Genomic DNA, 16,567 nt, shown 5'->3' on the forward strand with positions numbered 1-16,567 from the left:
CCCTTTAAGGGAATTGAGACTGGAATGATACCCGTGAGATACACGTAACTCCTGCTTGCTAAAGCAGCCATCTTGAGATTGGTTGAAATAACTATTTTATTTAGCTTTTAAATTATTTTAGGATAAATATTCATAGTTCATCAACTGAATATGCTTATAAACATTTTTACCATAAATATAGAAATTTCTAACAAATCTGCAAACAAAAAAAATCCGTAAATTTAGCCTAAAAGCTTGTTTATTTTTTTGTAATAGTTGGCGACTGTGTGAAGGTCAAGACATGACTGTGAGTCACGAGGTAGAGTGCAACAGTCCCGGTTGATCCAGCTCTAGTGTCTTGCAACACTCTTGTTGGCCAGTTGTTGTGCGTAGTTCTACCCTGGGCATTGCTGCCATAACTGCATATATAATTTGTTTACGACACGTCCTTAGTCTTCGTCAGTGACAAAGATCAACTATTTTTTTTTTTCTCAGCGTAGAGGATTGTGTACGACTTGAGGGAAGATTGAGCTGTGTCTGGCTCTGCCATTATTCCTGTGGGAGAACCTTATTTCCAATCATATATTTCCGCCTATATTTCAGAAATATTTCTTGTCTGGGCATCGGGAGGTAGAGCTTAACAGTGTTAACTGCGACAGCTCTTAAGAAGATTAGCTCCTGGACCGGGTCTCCTGCAACAACACTCTGTTGTTGGTTACACTCAGGTTGGTGCCAGTTGCTCCTTGCAACTATCCCTAAGTTTTTTATTTTATTTTATCGAAAATATTTTGCTGCCCGTGAAGGTCTGTTGATCCAGGACATTTGAGCTACCCTCACCATTCATTAAATCTCATTACCTGTTATTCCAAGCTTTGTAAGACCCCAGTGGGTTTAACGTAGTGAAGTGAGGGGCTCTTGATCCAAGGAACTATCAGATCATGCTCCACTGATTGAACCTGATTAATTCCCCCATACTAAGACGCTACATGATCCATATAGATTTAACGCTTTCTCATTAAAATTAAAATATGCCTCTAGTCTATTAAAACAAACCTTATTTCTGTAAAGTGGAATACAGTATATTATATAGTTAGGGTGATTGACATGTATAACTAGAAAGCCCCTTCTTATGCAGAGTATTTTGGCCAGTGTTTGAGGGGAGAGGATGGGAAGATTAATACATAGTTACCAAGTAACTTTACTACTGTTGCTGTGGTTACATTGACTGACCCTTGATGGAGGGTGCCATCATGCCGAAGAAGGGCGCTTGATCAAGGGAATTGGGTCTATCATCCCTTTCCTTGGATCTTCCTCATTAATTCCCATCTTCAGATGCTTAATAACCCTTGGGGTTTTAGTGTTTCCACATGGATATTAGAATACTTTATAGTTGTCTCTACTAATGTTGCTTTGATAAACTTCTTTTGGTTTGGAATAATTCCCAAAGATTATTATTTATTCACCTTAAAGGAGGTGCCTTGATGGTGGTGATGAGGGGCTCTTGATCCAGGGAACTGGACTTATCCTCCCTTGAATTCAGTTTGAATTCCTTCCATTTCTCAGGTGCTGTGCATCCTTATGGGTTTAGTGTTATTATTATAAAATTCATTGGGGAAGTGCTAAACCTGCAGGGGTCATATAGCATGTGGAAGGATAGGGGGTAATTGGGTTCAATACAAGGGACGGACAAGTTCAATTCCTTGGATCAGTACCCCCTTACTAGCATCAAGGAGTCTCCCTTGAGGGGCCACTGGGAGCCCTGTAATAAAATTAACATATACATACTACAGTGAGGGTAGATGTTTCAAGAAGTTAATTGTGAAATTAATTTCAGGATGAAGGCACTTCTACTAGTGGCTTTGGTAGTGGTAGTGTTGGCAGCAGCTGATGATTATTCTCTGTCAGACAAGTTTATTAAACTACTACAAAATAAGAAATCCACATGGAAGGTAAGTGTTTTGTCATTCATATTTTTGTACTTGATTTAAAAACCAGATTGGATTTCTGTACATACTCAAATAACTAGATCTGATTTTCATAAATATTGGTTAGGTTAGGTTAGGTAAGGTTCGTCAGGAAACAGGACAAATGTTTCCTGACGCAGGTCTTAGTCAGATGTTGACCCGCCTTTGGAGCTTTTGGTCATCTGACCGAGGCCTTCCGCTGGCTTACCGGTCCACCCCTTTAAAAATTATTGTCATTTATAACCATTGTTATATGACTTCAGCAATTTTTATGAATATTGGTAAATTAGTAAAATCTGCATAATTATACAGTTTACAAAAAATATGTATCTTACAGTTAGTCTTTAAATAATAAGACATCACAAGGACCCCAATGGAAATAAGTCACTGACTCTGGGTTATCCTAGGTATTTTACAAGTACAAGGAAATACAGTGGTTAAGTGTAACATGCCAAAGCCCCTTGTATGCAGAGCATTATGGGCAGGCTTAAAATTAACTTAAGATTAACTAAGCAATGATATATTCAGTGGTAAACATTGTTGTAAACAGTTAACAATTAAGCACAAATGAGTATTTCAAAGACAGGTCATATGGTCATTTACTGTGTTGCTGTGCATTCAGTAGAATGGAGTATTCTGTTAGGTAATGTAATTAAAAATAACAAAGTTTGATTGGGTCACAGGTTAAACATTTATGAGATACAATTATTCAGTATTTATTTGGTTGTGGGTGAGTAAGTGATTTTTAAGAAGAGACTTGAATTTATAAACAGTGTTTCTTTTATATTCACAGGTAGTGAATTCCAGATTTTTGGGCCTTTTATGTGCATTGAGTTTTTGCATAGTGTGAGATGGACACGAGGAATATCAAAGAGTGATCTGTGCCTTGTGTTATGGTCATGTGTTCTGTTGAGGTTGGTAAGGAGATGTTTGAGGGGAGGGTTTATATCTGAGTTAAGTGTTCTATGTATGTAGTAGGTACAATAATAAGTATGGATGTTTTGTATGGTGAGTAGGTTTAGAGTTTTGAATATTGGTGGAGTGTGCTGCCTGTAGTGGGAATTTGTTATCATTCTGACTGCAGCCTTTTGTTGGGTAATTAATGGTCTGAGATGGTTTATTGTTGTTGAGCCCCATGCACAAATTCCATAGGTGAGATAGGGGTAAATAAGTGAGTGATATAGGGCCAGGAGGGCTGACTGTGGAACATAGTACCGTATCTTCGATAGTATGCCTACGGTCTTGGAAATTTTCTTGGAAATTTGTTGTATATGTGTTTGAAATTTGAGTCTATTATCAAGGTGGATTCCTAAGAATTTTCCCTCTGTGAGCTTTGTGATAGGTGATCCGTTTATCATTATGTTAAGAGGGACATCTGTAGCTCTGTTACCAAACTGAATGAAGTAGGTTTTGTCAATGTTGAGAGTAAGTTTGTTAGTCCTCATCCAGGTAGATATTTTCTGTAATTCGGTATTCACAGTATTGGCTAGCATGACTGGGCTCGGGTGAGAGAAGACGTATGTAGTGTCATCTGCAAATAGTGTGGGTTTGAGTAGTTGCGATGCATTTGGTAGGTCATTTATGTAAACGAGAAAGAGAAGAGGGCCAAGGACACTTCCCTGTGGGACACCAACTGTAATTGGCTGTGCGGAAGAGTTTGCTCCATTTGTGTACACATATTGGCTTCTGTTGCTGAGGTATGACTTTAGGTAGTTGAGGGAGTGCCCTCTTATACCATAGTGCGACAATTTTATGTGGAGCAAGTCATGGTCAACTGTATCAAAAGCTTTACGTAAATCAATGAAGATCCCCAGTGGGACTTCTTTTTTCTCTAGTGCAGTGTATATTTGTTCTAGCATGTGTATAATAGCATCATTCGTATTTTTATTAGGCCTGAACCCAAACTGACAGGGGTTGAGTATGTTGTGGGAGATGAGGTAGGAATAGATTCGCTTATGAATTAATTTTTCAAAGATTTTAGAGAGAGGGTGTAAGTTGGATATTGGCCTATAGTTATTCAAGTCTGTTTGGTCTCCTCCTTTATGGATCGGGGTGACCCTCGCTATTTTGAGAACTGTAGGGAAGGTAGAGGATTCGATGGATTTGTTAAAGAGTGTTGCAATGATTGGTGACAGCACTTGCGACACTTTTTTGTATATAAAGGGTGGTAAGGTATTTAAATCTCCTGTCTTGTTTTTTAGTGTGTTGATAATAAGGGAGACTTCTGTTGGGTTAGTCGGAGCTAGGAACAGTGTGTTCGGGTAGTTGCCAGTGAGGTAGTCATTGGGTGGGGTATTTGAGCTTGGGATTTTATTGGCAAGGTTTTTTCCTATGGTGGAGAAGAAATCATTGAGTCTGTTTGCTGTTTCAGTTGGTGGGAGTTGGGGTTCATCTGGCTTTGTTAGTTCAATTGCTCTGTTTCGTGATATCTTTTTTGTTCCTAGAATTTCTGATAGGGTTTTCCAGGTCTTTTTTATATCGCCTTTTAAGTTGGATAATCTGTTCTCATAACACAATTTTTTTGCCCTTCTTATCAGGCTGGTTAGGATTGACGAGTAACGTTTTGTTTGGTCTCTGGTTATGTGACCCATTCTGTACTGTTTTTCGTATAGGTGCTTTGTATTTATGGATTTGAGGATGCTGGGTGTTAGCCAGGGACTGTTCAGTCTCTTAGCTGTCATCTGTTTAGTTTTTTTAGGGCAGTGCTTGTTATAGAGGTATTGGGTCTTTTTTAGAAAATTATTAATACTTTCGTCAATATCTGTATAGATTTCAAGCTTAGTGTGCCAGTCAATGTTTGTCACTGCTGTTGTGAAGTTATTAATGGCTGCCTCATTGTGAAGTCTGAAAGTGACTTTAGTAGTGTCTTGGGGTAATTTGCCTAGATTAGTTATGAGGAAGGTAGGGTAGTGGTCTGTGGTATTATCTGTGATTATGCCTGATTTTAAAGGGGATATGGTGTTGGTCCAGATGTGGTCTAGTAGGGAAACACTAGTCTCTGTAATTCTTGTAGGTTTTGTTACTGTTGGTAGCAACAAGCAGTTACTCATAGTGTTTGTGAATTCAGTAACGTGTGGGTCCTGGTCTTGCAGGAGATTTATATTGAAGTCACCTGAGAGTAGTAAGTGATCTTTATTCATGTGTGCATCAGTTATCATACTTCCTAGGTTTTCACTAAAATGGCTAATGTTTGACTGTGGTACTCTGTAGATGTTTATCACTGTGAGAGGTTTTTGTAGGTATTTGGATTTGAATTTAGCTATTATATATTCCCCATGTTCATCCCTTGTGCAAGTATTAGTGATACATTCTAGTTGGTCTGAGTAGTATACAGCTGTGCCACCCCCTTGTTGATCTGGCCTACAGTTGTGTATGGCTGTGTAACCAGGAATGGCATAGACATCTGTAGTATCAGGCTTTAGCCAGGTTTCGGTGAGAGTAATGATGGACATACTGGCATGCAGGGAATTTAGTAATGCTATGAGGTCATCGTAATGTTTGCTTAAAGATCTGATATTGTAGTTAAAGACAGTTATGTTGTTGTTGGCTCTGAGAAGTGCCTTTGATTGTTCTGCTGTGTAGTAATTACAGTTACTGTTTGATTCATTTAAGTCATTCAATAAGAGGTTGGTATCAGGATCAATGCTTGTAATCATAAGATTTATAGTGAATCTATAGTTAGAATTAAGTATAAGACAAAGTAAATATTCTAAAGCTAAAAAAAAATTGTTACTGTGTCCAATCTCTGGAACATCCTGTCTTTGTCCACCTTGTCAATTCCTCTCAGTATTTTGTATGTCGTTATCATGTCCCCCCTATCTCTCCTGTCCTCCAGTGTCGTCAGGTTGATTTCCCTTAACCTCTCCTCGTAGGACATACCTCTTAGCTCCGGGACTAGTCTTGTTGCAAACCTTTGCACTTTCTCTAGTTTCTTTACGTGCTTGGCTAGGTATGGGTTCCAAACTGGTGCCGCATACTCCAATATGGGCCTAATGTACACGGTGTACAGGGTCCTGAATGATTCCTTATTAAGATGTCAGAATGCTGTTCTGAGGTTTGCTAGGCGCCCATATGCTGCAGCAGTTATTTGGTTGATGTGCGCTTCAGGAGATGTGCCTGGTGTTATACTCACCCCAAGATCTTTTTCCTTGAGTGAGGTTTGTAGTCTCTGGCCCCCTAGACTGTACTCCGTCTGCGGTCTTCTTTGCCCTTCCCCAATCTTCATGACTTTGCACTTGGTGGGATTGAACTCCAGGAGCCAATTGCTGGACCAGGTCTGCAGCCTGTCCAGATCCCTTTGTAGTTCTGCCTGGTCTTCGATCGAGTGAATTCTTCTCATCAACTTCACGTCATCTGCAAACAGGGACACCTCAGAGTCCCTGTGTGTGTGTGTGTGTGTGTGTGTGTGTGTGTGTGTGTGTGTGTGTGTGTGTGTGTGTGTGTTCACTGCAGTGATCATTATGTTCAAGGATTAAGCAGTATAAAAGTACATACATGGAAGCCTAGTACCATTAATGGTATTGTAATTAGGAGACTTGATAATGAGTGAATCATGTACAATAATGAGGATTCTTAGGTCCAGAATAAACAAAACAGACATTCCTGGCACTAAAATATTATTTCCTCTGTTCAATAGTCATGTCCCCAGGCTTCTGTTACATTTCTTTTGCTTTCCACTTTGAATTTTTATTCTCGCAAAAATAGAAGATTTACTGTTATGCAGAGTACTGCATTAGTGTAGAAATTGTGTAGAAATGGTATAAATAATATCAGCACACTTGTGAAAGAATATTAGACTCGCCAGTTGACGTATTTTGGACGCATGGCTTGATTTATTTATTTTTGAACTTTGGCAAAAAATCGAACATTTCTGCTACTTGAGCTCTATTTCAAGGTACTTTTCATTGTGAAACCAATGAAAATCATCTAAATTTCTGTAATATGTCTTCAATTCTATAAAATGAGACCAGGAAAACTAAATACAACCATAAATAGCATACGAAAATACACTGCAAAGTTGCTATTTTAAACCAAAAACACGGTCGGAGTTTTTTTTTCTCATTATGCACTGTGTGCTGCAGGATTTTTTTATACTGCGCACACTGACCACATAGACCCTTTCTTTCATATGTAGGCCCACCAGCTTTCTCTCGCTACATTTGAAGGCGCTAGAATTTATGCGTACTAGTACGGCACCAACCCTGGCATACAAGCCTGAAAGGGTTAATAACATGTTATTAATAATAATAATAATACATGTTATTAATAATAACATTAACATTATCTTATTAAATACCACTGCCTCTACCACTACCTGAACCACTGACTCAACCACTGCCTCTACCACTCCAGTTGCACTCAATCTACAAGCACCAAACACAATGAATTATTGTGAAATGTTTGGAAGTGTGTAGAGACTAATGCTCACTCCAGCATAAACAAAGGCACACTGACTGACAATGCGTCAACCACTTCTTCCACCACTGCTTCAGCCCTCATATTTTTGTACAATTTCCTTCAATTCTATCGTATTATTATTATTATTAGCAGTAGCAGAAATGTTTGATTCTTTGCCGTGTAAACATCACCGTCCAATACCTGTCCGAATAGCCATTCCAATATTCAGTCATGAATGGGTTGACATTATTTATACTGTAGTTTAATAGCAAATAATGAACAAACAAAACACTCACCACACTTGAGTGGTGGGAGGGCTGGCTGCCAGTTTTGGAGGTCGGAGGGAGGGTAGTAGGGACTCACGGGTGGCAGGAAACTTAAATATGATTTGGCAGTTGGGAATTCGCGAATGTGTGAAACCCGCGAAAGTTGAAAACGCAAATGTTGAGGGAAACCTGTACTGTATTTTGTCATTTTTTTTTTTTTTTAACACACCCTCCGCATCCCATTAAGGCAGGGTGACCTGAAAAGAAAAATGAAAGTTTCTCTTTTTGAATTTAGTACTGTATAGAGGAGAAGGGGTTGCTAGCCCCTGCTCCCGGCATTTTAGTCGCCTCTTACAACACGCATGGCATGCGGAGAAAGACTTCTGTTCCACTTCCCCATGGAGTTTATTGTTATTACTGAATTATATTGCTCATGTTCTTGAGGAATAATGCTCAAACCCCATTGATTTTCATTACATTTTTTCACTATAATGTAATAATTTCAGTGTTTAGCAAATTAAGTTATACCTATTACCCTCCTGATTTCACAAATTTCTATTTAATTCCAGCTCAGGTTGTATCCCTTGATAATGAATTAAATTTTCCAAATTACTGTCATCAGGGGACAGTATATATGTAGGGGAATGAGAGGCAGTCAGTCTCAATCCAAGGAAAGAGGAGAATTCCACTTCATTGGATCAAGAGCCCCTCACTGGTATCAAGGCACCTCCTATGAGGGGTCAGTTTTCCTAAATTGTTTTCCTTTCCTTAAACTCCTTCAGAGCATTTGAACTTTTCATTTAATACTGTACATTTTTTCATGTGCAATATTTTAAATGTGTGTATTTTGTGCTGTTTCAGGCTGGCCGTAACTTCAACAAACACCTCTCAATCAGGTATATTAAACATCTAATGGGAGTTCACCCAGACTCAAAACTGCATTTACCAAAAGCCTACCATCATGATATTACTGAAAATTTTCAACTTCCCAAAGAATTTGATTCTCGTTCAGCTTGGCCCATGTGTCCTACCATTGGTGAAATTCGAGACCAAGGTTCTTGTGGATCTTGTTGGGTAAGGGTTAATATAGCCATTTAAAATATTTACTATGTGTGTGTGTTTAAAGTTTATTCAGTGAGAGCCCTTGCTTTTAGATGTAATGTTTACTGCTTGTTGAAATTCAGAAAAATCTGATTTTATTTAAAACCTTCTTTCAATGCATCACCGGTATCCCACCGAGGTGGGGTGGCCCAAAAGGAAAAGCGAAAGTTTCTCCTTTTACGTTTAGTAATATATATAGGAGAAGGGGTTACTAGCCCCTTGCTCCTGGCATTTTAGTCGCCTCTTATGACACGCATGGCTTTGGAGGAAGAATTGTGTTCCACTTACAGAGATAAATGGATATAAACATGAACAAGAGCTAGTAAGAAAACTAGAAGAAAACCCAGACGTAAGTGTGTGTGTGTGTGTACTCGCCTAATTGTGGTTGCAGGGGTCGAGACTCGGCTCCTGGCCCCGCCTTTTCACCGACCACTACTAGGTCCTCTCTCCCCCTGCTCCATGAGCTTTATCATACCTCGTCTTAAAACTATGATTAGTTCCTGCCTCCACTACATCGCTTGCTAGACTATTCCACTTCCTAAATACTCTATGACTGAAGAAATACTTCCTAACATCCCTTTGACTCATCTGAGTCTTCAGCTTCCTATTGTGACCCCTTGTTTCTGTGTCCCATCTCTGGAACATCCTGTCTCTGTCCACCTTGTCTATTCCATGCAGTATTTTGTATGTGGTTATCATGTCTCCCCTGACCCTCCTGTCCTCCAGTGTTGTCAGACCGATTTCCCTTAACCTTTCTTCATAGGACATTCCCTTTAGTTCTGGAACTAGCCTTGTTGCAAACCTTAGCACTTTCTCTAATTTCATGACGTGTTTGCACAGATGCGGGTTCCAAACTGGTGCTGCGTACTCCAGTATGGGCCTGACGTACACAGTGTATAAAGTCTTGAATGATTCCTTACTGAGGTGTGTGTGTGTGCACGCGTACACCCACCTACTGAGGTGTGTGTGTGTGATTTATTTATTTGTACATGCATATGTAGTATATGCATATGTAGTACATGTTTATAGAGGGGCAACTGATATACCGGATCATTATTTAGTTGTAGCTACAGTTAGAGTAAGAGGTAGATGGGAAAAGAGGAAGGTGGCAACAACAAGTAAGAGGGAGGTGAAAGTGTATAAACTAAGGGAGGAGGAAGTTCGGGTGAGATATAAGCGACTATTGGCAGAAAGGTGGGCTAGTGCAAAGATGAGTAGTGGGGCGGTTGAAGAGGGTTGGAATAGTTTTAAAAATGCAGTATTAGAATGTGGGGCAGAAGTTTGTGGTTATAGGAGGGTGGGGGCAGGAGGAAAGAGGAGTGATTGGTGGAATGATGAAGTAAAGGGTGTGATAAAAGAGAAAAAGGTAGCTTATGAGAGGTTTTTACAAAGCAGAAGTGTTATAAGAAGAGCAGAGTATATGGAGAGTAAAAGAAAGGTAAAGAGAGTGGTGAGAGAGTGCAAAAGGAGAGCAGATGATAGAGTGGGAGAGGCACTGTCAAGAAATTTTAATGAAAATAAGAAAAAATTTTGGAGCGAGTTAAACAAGTTAAGAAAGCCTAGGGAAAGTATGGATTTGTCAGTTAAAAGCAGAGTAGGGGAGTTAGTAGATGGGGAGATGGAAGTATTAGGTAGATGGCGAGAATATTTTGAGGAACTTTTAAATGTTAAGGAAGAAACAGAGGCAGTAATTTCATGCACTGGTCAGGGAGGTATACCATCTTTTAGGAGTGAAGAAGAGCAGAATGTAAGTGTGGGGGAGGTACGTGAGGCATTACGTAGAATGAAAGGGGGTAAAGCAGCTGGAACTGATGGGATCATGACAGAAATGTTAAAAGCAGGGGGGGATATAGTGTTGGAGTGGTTGGTACTTTTGTTTAATAAATGTATGAAAGAGGGGAAGGTACCTAGGGATTGGCGGAGAGCATGTATAGTCCCTTTATATAAAGGGAAAGGGGACAAAAGAGACTGTAAAAATTATAGAGGAATAAGTTTACTGAGTATACCAGGAAAAGTGTACGGTAGGGTTATAATTGAAAGAATTAGAGGTAAGACAGAATGTAGGATTGCGGATGAGCAAGGAGGTTTCAGAGTGGGTAGGGGATGTGTAGATCAAGTGTTTACATTGAAGCATATATGTGAACAGTATTTAGATAAAGGTAGGGAAGTTTTTATTGCATTTATGGATTTAGAAAAGGCATATGATAGAGTGGATAGAGGAGCAATGTGGCAGATGTTGCAAGTATATGGAATAGGTGGTAAGTTATTAAATGCTGTAAAGAGTTTTTATGAGGATAGTGAGGCTCAGGTTAGGGTGTGTAGAAGAGAGGGAGACTACTTCCCGGTAAAAGTAGGTCTTAGACAGGGATGTGTAATGTCACCATGGTTGTTTAATATATTTATAGATGGGGTTGTAAAGGAAGTAAATGCTAGGGTGTTCGGGAGAGGGGTGGGATTAAATTTTGGGGAATCAAATTCAAAATGGGAATTGACACAGTTACTTTTTGCTGATGATACTGTGCTTATGGGAGATTCTAAAGAAAAATTGCAAAGGTTAGTGGATGAGTTTGGGAATGTGTGTAAAGGTAGAAAGTTGAAAGTGAACATAGAAAAGAGTAAGGTGATGAGGGTGTCAAATGATTTAGATAAAGAAAAATTGGATATCAAATTGGGGAGGAGGAGTATGGAAGAAGTGAATGTTTTCAGATACTTGGGAGTTGACGTGTCGGCGGATGGATTTATGAAGGATGAGGTTAATCATAGAATTGATGAGGGAAAAAAGGTGAGTGGTGCGTTGAGGTATATGTGGAGTCAAAAAACGTTATCTATGGAGGCAAAGAAGGGAATGTATGAAAGTATAGTAGTACCAACACTCTTATATGGGTGTGAAGCTTGGGTGGTAAATGCAGCAGCGAGGAGACGGTTGGAGGCAGTGGAGATGTCCTGTTTAAGGGCAATGTGTGGTGTAAATATTATGCAGAAAATTCGGAGTGTGGAAATTAGGAAAAGGTGTGGAGTTAATAAAAGTATTAGTCAGAGGGCAGAAGAGGGGTTGTTGAGGTGGTTTGGTCATTTAGAGAGAATGGATCAAAGTAGAATGACATGGAAAGCATATAAATCTATAGGGGAAGGAAGGCGGGGTAGGGGTCGTCCTCGAAAGGGTTGGAGAGAGGGGGTAAAGGAGGTTTTGTGGGCAAGGGGCTTGGACTTCCAGCAAGCGTGCGTGAGCGTGTTAGATAGGAGTGAATGGAGACGAATGGTACTTGGGACCTGACGATCTGTTGGAGTGTGAGCAGGGTAATATTTAGTGAAGGGATTCAGGGAAACCGGTTATTTTCATATAGTCGGACTTGAGTCCTGGAAATGGGAAGTACAATGCCTGCACTTTAAAGGAGGGGTTTGGGATATTGGCAGTTTGGAGGGATATGTTGTGTATCTTTATATGTGTATGCTTCTAAACTGTTGTATTCTGAGCACCTCTGCAAAAACAGTGATAATGTGCGAGTGTGGTGAAAGTGTTGAATGATGATGAAAGTATTTTCTTTTTGGGGATTTTCTTTCTTTTTTGGGTCACCCTGCCTCGGTGGGAGACGGCCGACTTGTTGATTCAGATTATTTTCTAATAAAATGAAAATCACCTAATATTTTATTTTGACATGATACATATTTGTACAAAGGAATATAATAGTTGAGTATACATGCCAAAAACCCCTTGTATGCAAAGCATTTTGGGCAAACCTAAAATTAACTTAAGATTAATTAGGATATAACAGATTAAGTGGTCATTAGGGGAGTTACAGTGCATACAAGAGAATTGAGTATTAATAGGTAATGCTACATGGCTTTAATAGGTCTAGTAGAGAAGTTTAGTAGTGAATAATTACAGTTTTGTTAATTATTTTATAAAAATTACAGTACATTACAATTTTGAAGCATTACAGTTTTACAATAGAACAATTTAAACAATTTACATTATGAAGTATTACAATTTATTATTCAAAACAATGAAATTTGAACATCCTGATTTTGAAGTAATGAGTACATGGCTGAGCAATATTCAGTATTGAAATTGATACATCATTTGTACTTCTTTGTGTTGCTCTTGAGTAAATGGTAGGTATTAAGTACAGCTTCTCTGGTTAATTTTGAGTGATGAGATTTCTAAGTAGGTCCTTCAATTGATTTGCAGGCAAGGGTCCTTTATTGTGTTCTGGTAATGAATTCCAGATCTTCAGGCCCTTTACGTGCATAGCATTTTTGCACAGGGAGAGACGGACACGAGGGATATCGAACAGTGATTTGTCTTGTATTATGGTTGTGTGTTCTGTTGTAGTTAGCAAGTAGGAGTTTGAGAGGAGGATTTATATTTGAGTGTAGTGTTCTGTGCATGTAGTAGGCACAATAATAAGTGGATGTTTTGTATATTGAGTAAGTTAAGACTCTTGAAAAGCGTAGGAGTATGCTGTCTATTACAGGAGGGTGTAATCAGTCGCACTGCAGTTTTTTGTTGGGTTATTAAAGGTTTAAGGTGATTTCCTGTGGTTGAGCCCCGTGCACAAATATCATAGGTGAGGTAAGGATAGGCGAGTGAGTGGTATAGTGCAAGAAGAGCTGGTCGGGGTACATAGTACCATATCTTTGAGAGGATGCCTACTGTTTTGGAGACTTTCTTGGATATTTGCTGTATGCGAGTTTGGTATTTGAGATTGCAGTCTAGGTGGAGACCTAGAAATTTGCTGTGTGTGTGTGTAGAAATTGGTGAATCCTTTATCAGTATGTTTAACTGTACATTTGTAGCTCTGTTTCCAAAAGTTTTATATGCTAAGCATGTCCCCTTTCTTAAATAAAGTATTGGGACTACTATCCTGTGTTCCACACTTCTGACACTTCCTCCTGACCAAACGACTTAGATTTTAACTAGCAGTACACATGGCTCTTGCCCATTTGAAGACTCATGGAGAGAGAGAGAGAGAGAGATAGATAGATATTGAGAGATATTGAGAGATAGAGATAGAGAGAGAGAGATAGAGAGAGATAGAGATAGAGATAGAGAGAGATAGAGAGAGAGAGAGAGAGATAGAGATATTGAGAGAGATATTGAGATTGAGAGAGAGATTGAGATTGAGAGAGAGAGAGAGATTGAGAGAGAGAGAGAGATTGAGATTGAGATTATCTGGTACCATTGCATGGTAGTCTCTTCACCTTTTCTATTTTGTGTATTTTGTCCACTACTATTTCTCTTTTGAGCTTCTATTAATACTGTTATTTCCTTGGGAAATCTTTTGTTTGGCTCCTTGCATTCTTCCTGGTCATTTTTAGTAAGCTTGGCTTCATTCTTGAGTCTTATTACATGGTCCTTTATTGTTGTCTTTCTTCTTGTATAACTGGAGAGCAGTTTTGGTTCAGATTTGGTTTCCAGTGCTGTCATTTTCATATTGCCTATTGGTTTCTCTTCTTGCCCAAGTATAGTCATTTCTGGCTCTACTCACCTCAGTTTCCTGCTATTCTAGGCTTTCTATATTTTTTCCATACTTGTACTTTTGGCTTTTGAGTTTCTGGATCTTTAGGTCAGCCATGAGCCCCACTCATTTCTTACCATTGCTGCTTCTGCTTCATGGTATGAATTCTCTTCTTTCCTCCTGACACTTTCAAACTACAAGTCCCCTTATTTCATTCTTTCATTCCTTCCTTTGCCCAGCATTCAGGAATTCTCTCATACTTGTGAAGTCCCCCCCCCCCCTTTTTTTTTCTCTCTCTCTCTCTCTCTCTCTCTCTCTCTCTCTAGCCCCATCTTGTGCTATGGCTCTCTATACCCACCATGTTCATATCCACAAGGTATTCAAGTCAGTACTCTATAAATGCTTACTCTCCAGTGTCTCATTGCCTTCTTTATCAAGTACACCATGCAGTTACAACAAAGGGTGCATACAAGACAGTAAAACATTAATTTAATGGGCCTCTGTTTAACAAATTCTAGAAGCAGTGGACAAAAACTGCTGGGTACAGAATTCTATTTTTATTATACAATATTTACTTTTTCTTACAGGTGAGTTACCATATAAATCTTATCAAATGCATTCATACTGTATTAACCTGTAAACAGTCCAAATGTATATATACGTTCACTACCGTACTGCCCCAACTTTTTTGAGGAAAAAAAATTGTTTTTTAATAGGAAAAAAAAGCATATGGTACCCAGGCATCCCCAATTATTTTAATATGGCGCACAGTGAGTGCTTGCACCCATTCTCTCATGTCTAGGCGACTCAGGCTTATCATGGCAATGTTAAATGTATGACACACAAAACGTATATATACGTTTGGGGCACTAGCGGTAAAAACGTATATATACGTTTGGACCGTTTACAGGTTAAATACTGTTTACTCTCTCATTCAACAGTTACGCAGGAGTGGAGAAATGATATTGTATCCTTTGGAAGTTGTGAAACACCATACATGTACTCAGATAAAGTACAGTACTGCATTTCATTTTTATAGCCCCTAGTAGCGCATATAATGTATTCAGTCTAGAAACATTGGAACATACTTTGTAAAGGGTTCATTCATACACATTTATATGGAAATGCATAATGTATGTATAACTATTATTTACTTGAAATATATTTTCATTTTCAGGCATTTGGAGCAGTGGAGGTGATGAGCGACAGAGTGTGCATTCACAGTAAGGGTCAAGAAAATTTTCACTTCTCATCTGAAGATCTTGTATCGTGCTGCCATATGTGTGGATTTGGCTGTAATGGTGGCTTTCCAGGGTCAGCTTTCAAATATTGGGTATCTAGTGGCATTGTATCAGGTGGTGCATATAACAGCAGTCAGGGATGTCAGCCATACGAGATAGCCCCATGCGAGCACCATGTATCGGGGCCTCGCCCCAAGTGTTCTACAGGTGGCACCACTCCAAGATGTGTCAGAAGGTGTGAAGCTTCTTACACTCTTGATTATGAGAATGATTTACACCATGGCAGTAAAGCTTATAGTATTAAAAAAGATGAAGAACAAATTAAGTACGAGATAATGACTAATGGTCCAGTTGAAGGAGCGTTCACCGTTTATGAAGATTTTCTCCATTACAAATCAGGAGTTTATCAGCACACTCAAGGTTCAGCTCTTGGCGGTCATGCTATTCGTATAATGGGCTGGGGAGAAGAAAATGGCACTCCATACTGGCTTTGTGCTAATTCTTGGAACACAGATTGGGGAGATAATGGCACTTTTAAGATACTTAGAGGATCTGATCATTGTGGTATTGAGAGTGAGATTACTGCTGGTCTGCCTAAGATAAATTAGTACTGTAATTTTCTCAGCAAGATTTTTTATTATATGTTTAACTCTACTAGTAGTAACTCATCCTAAGTGGCCATTTTAACATGGTTACCAGTTGGTAAATTTAAGGGCTAGAATGTTGGATATCTCGTAGTTGAACCTGTGATTAATGGTACCAAAAGTAGTTCGAGTTATTATAACAACCAAGCTCTAAACCCACAAGGGTCATACAGCACTGGAAGTGACATTATGAATTGTGATTTTACATTCCAAAGTATTTCTTAGTTCTGTCATTTAAATGTTAAAATGTATTTTTTAAGTAAACATTTGTATTAAAGTAACATTTCATGACCTTAGAATTGTCCAAAGCTAAATTAATTTATATCTACATACTTAAATCTAAAGGAATTTGTAAAGGAAAGTTTTATATCAATAACTTATTACTGAATATTAATTACCCTTGAGGGGGGGGGGTTAGGAAGAGTGCCTTGATGCTAGTGAAAAGCTCTGATCCAAGGATTTGGGGTGTCAAGACTAGGCACTAAACCCACCAGGGTCGTATAGCACTGAAAAGGA

General features: G+C 39.0%; 1 protein-coding gene across 2 annotated transcripts; it reads left to right on the forward strand.

Annotated features, from left to right (window-relative positions):
• The first annotated feature begins 251 nt into the window (after positions 1-251).
• Positions 252-16,328, forward strand: CtsB (Cathepsin B). 2 transcript variants are annotated; one of them, XM_053794030.2, is made up of 5 exons: positions 252-364; positions 583-704; positions 1,814-1,928; positions 8,468-8,680; positions 15,344-16,328. In XM_053794030.2, the coding sequence occupies exons 3-5, from the start codon at positions 1,815-1,817 to the stop codon at positions 16,013-16,015; spliced, it is 999 nt and encodes a 332-aa protein (XP_053650005.1). In that variant the 5' UTR covers positions 252-364; positions 583-704; position 1,814; the 3' UTR covers positions 16,016-16,328. The 2 variants fall into 2 exon arrangements, with proteins under 2 accessions (XP_053650005.1, XP_053650006.1); XM_053794031.2 differs by having other exon boundaries at positions 280-298.
• Positions 16,329-16,567: the final 239 nt, after the last annotated feature.

This window comes from Cherax quadricarinatus, unplaced genomic scaffold, assembly GCF_038502225.1.
Source record: "Cherax quadricarinatus isolate ZL_2023a unplaced genomic scaffold, ASM3850222v1 Contig2879, whole genome shotgun sequence".
Taxonomy (NCBI): Eukaryota; Metazoa; Arthropoda; class Malacostraca; order Decapoda; family Parastacidae; genus Cherax; species Cherax quadricarinatus.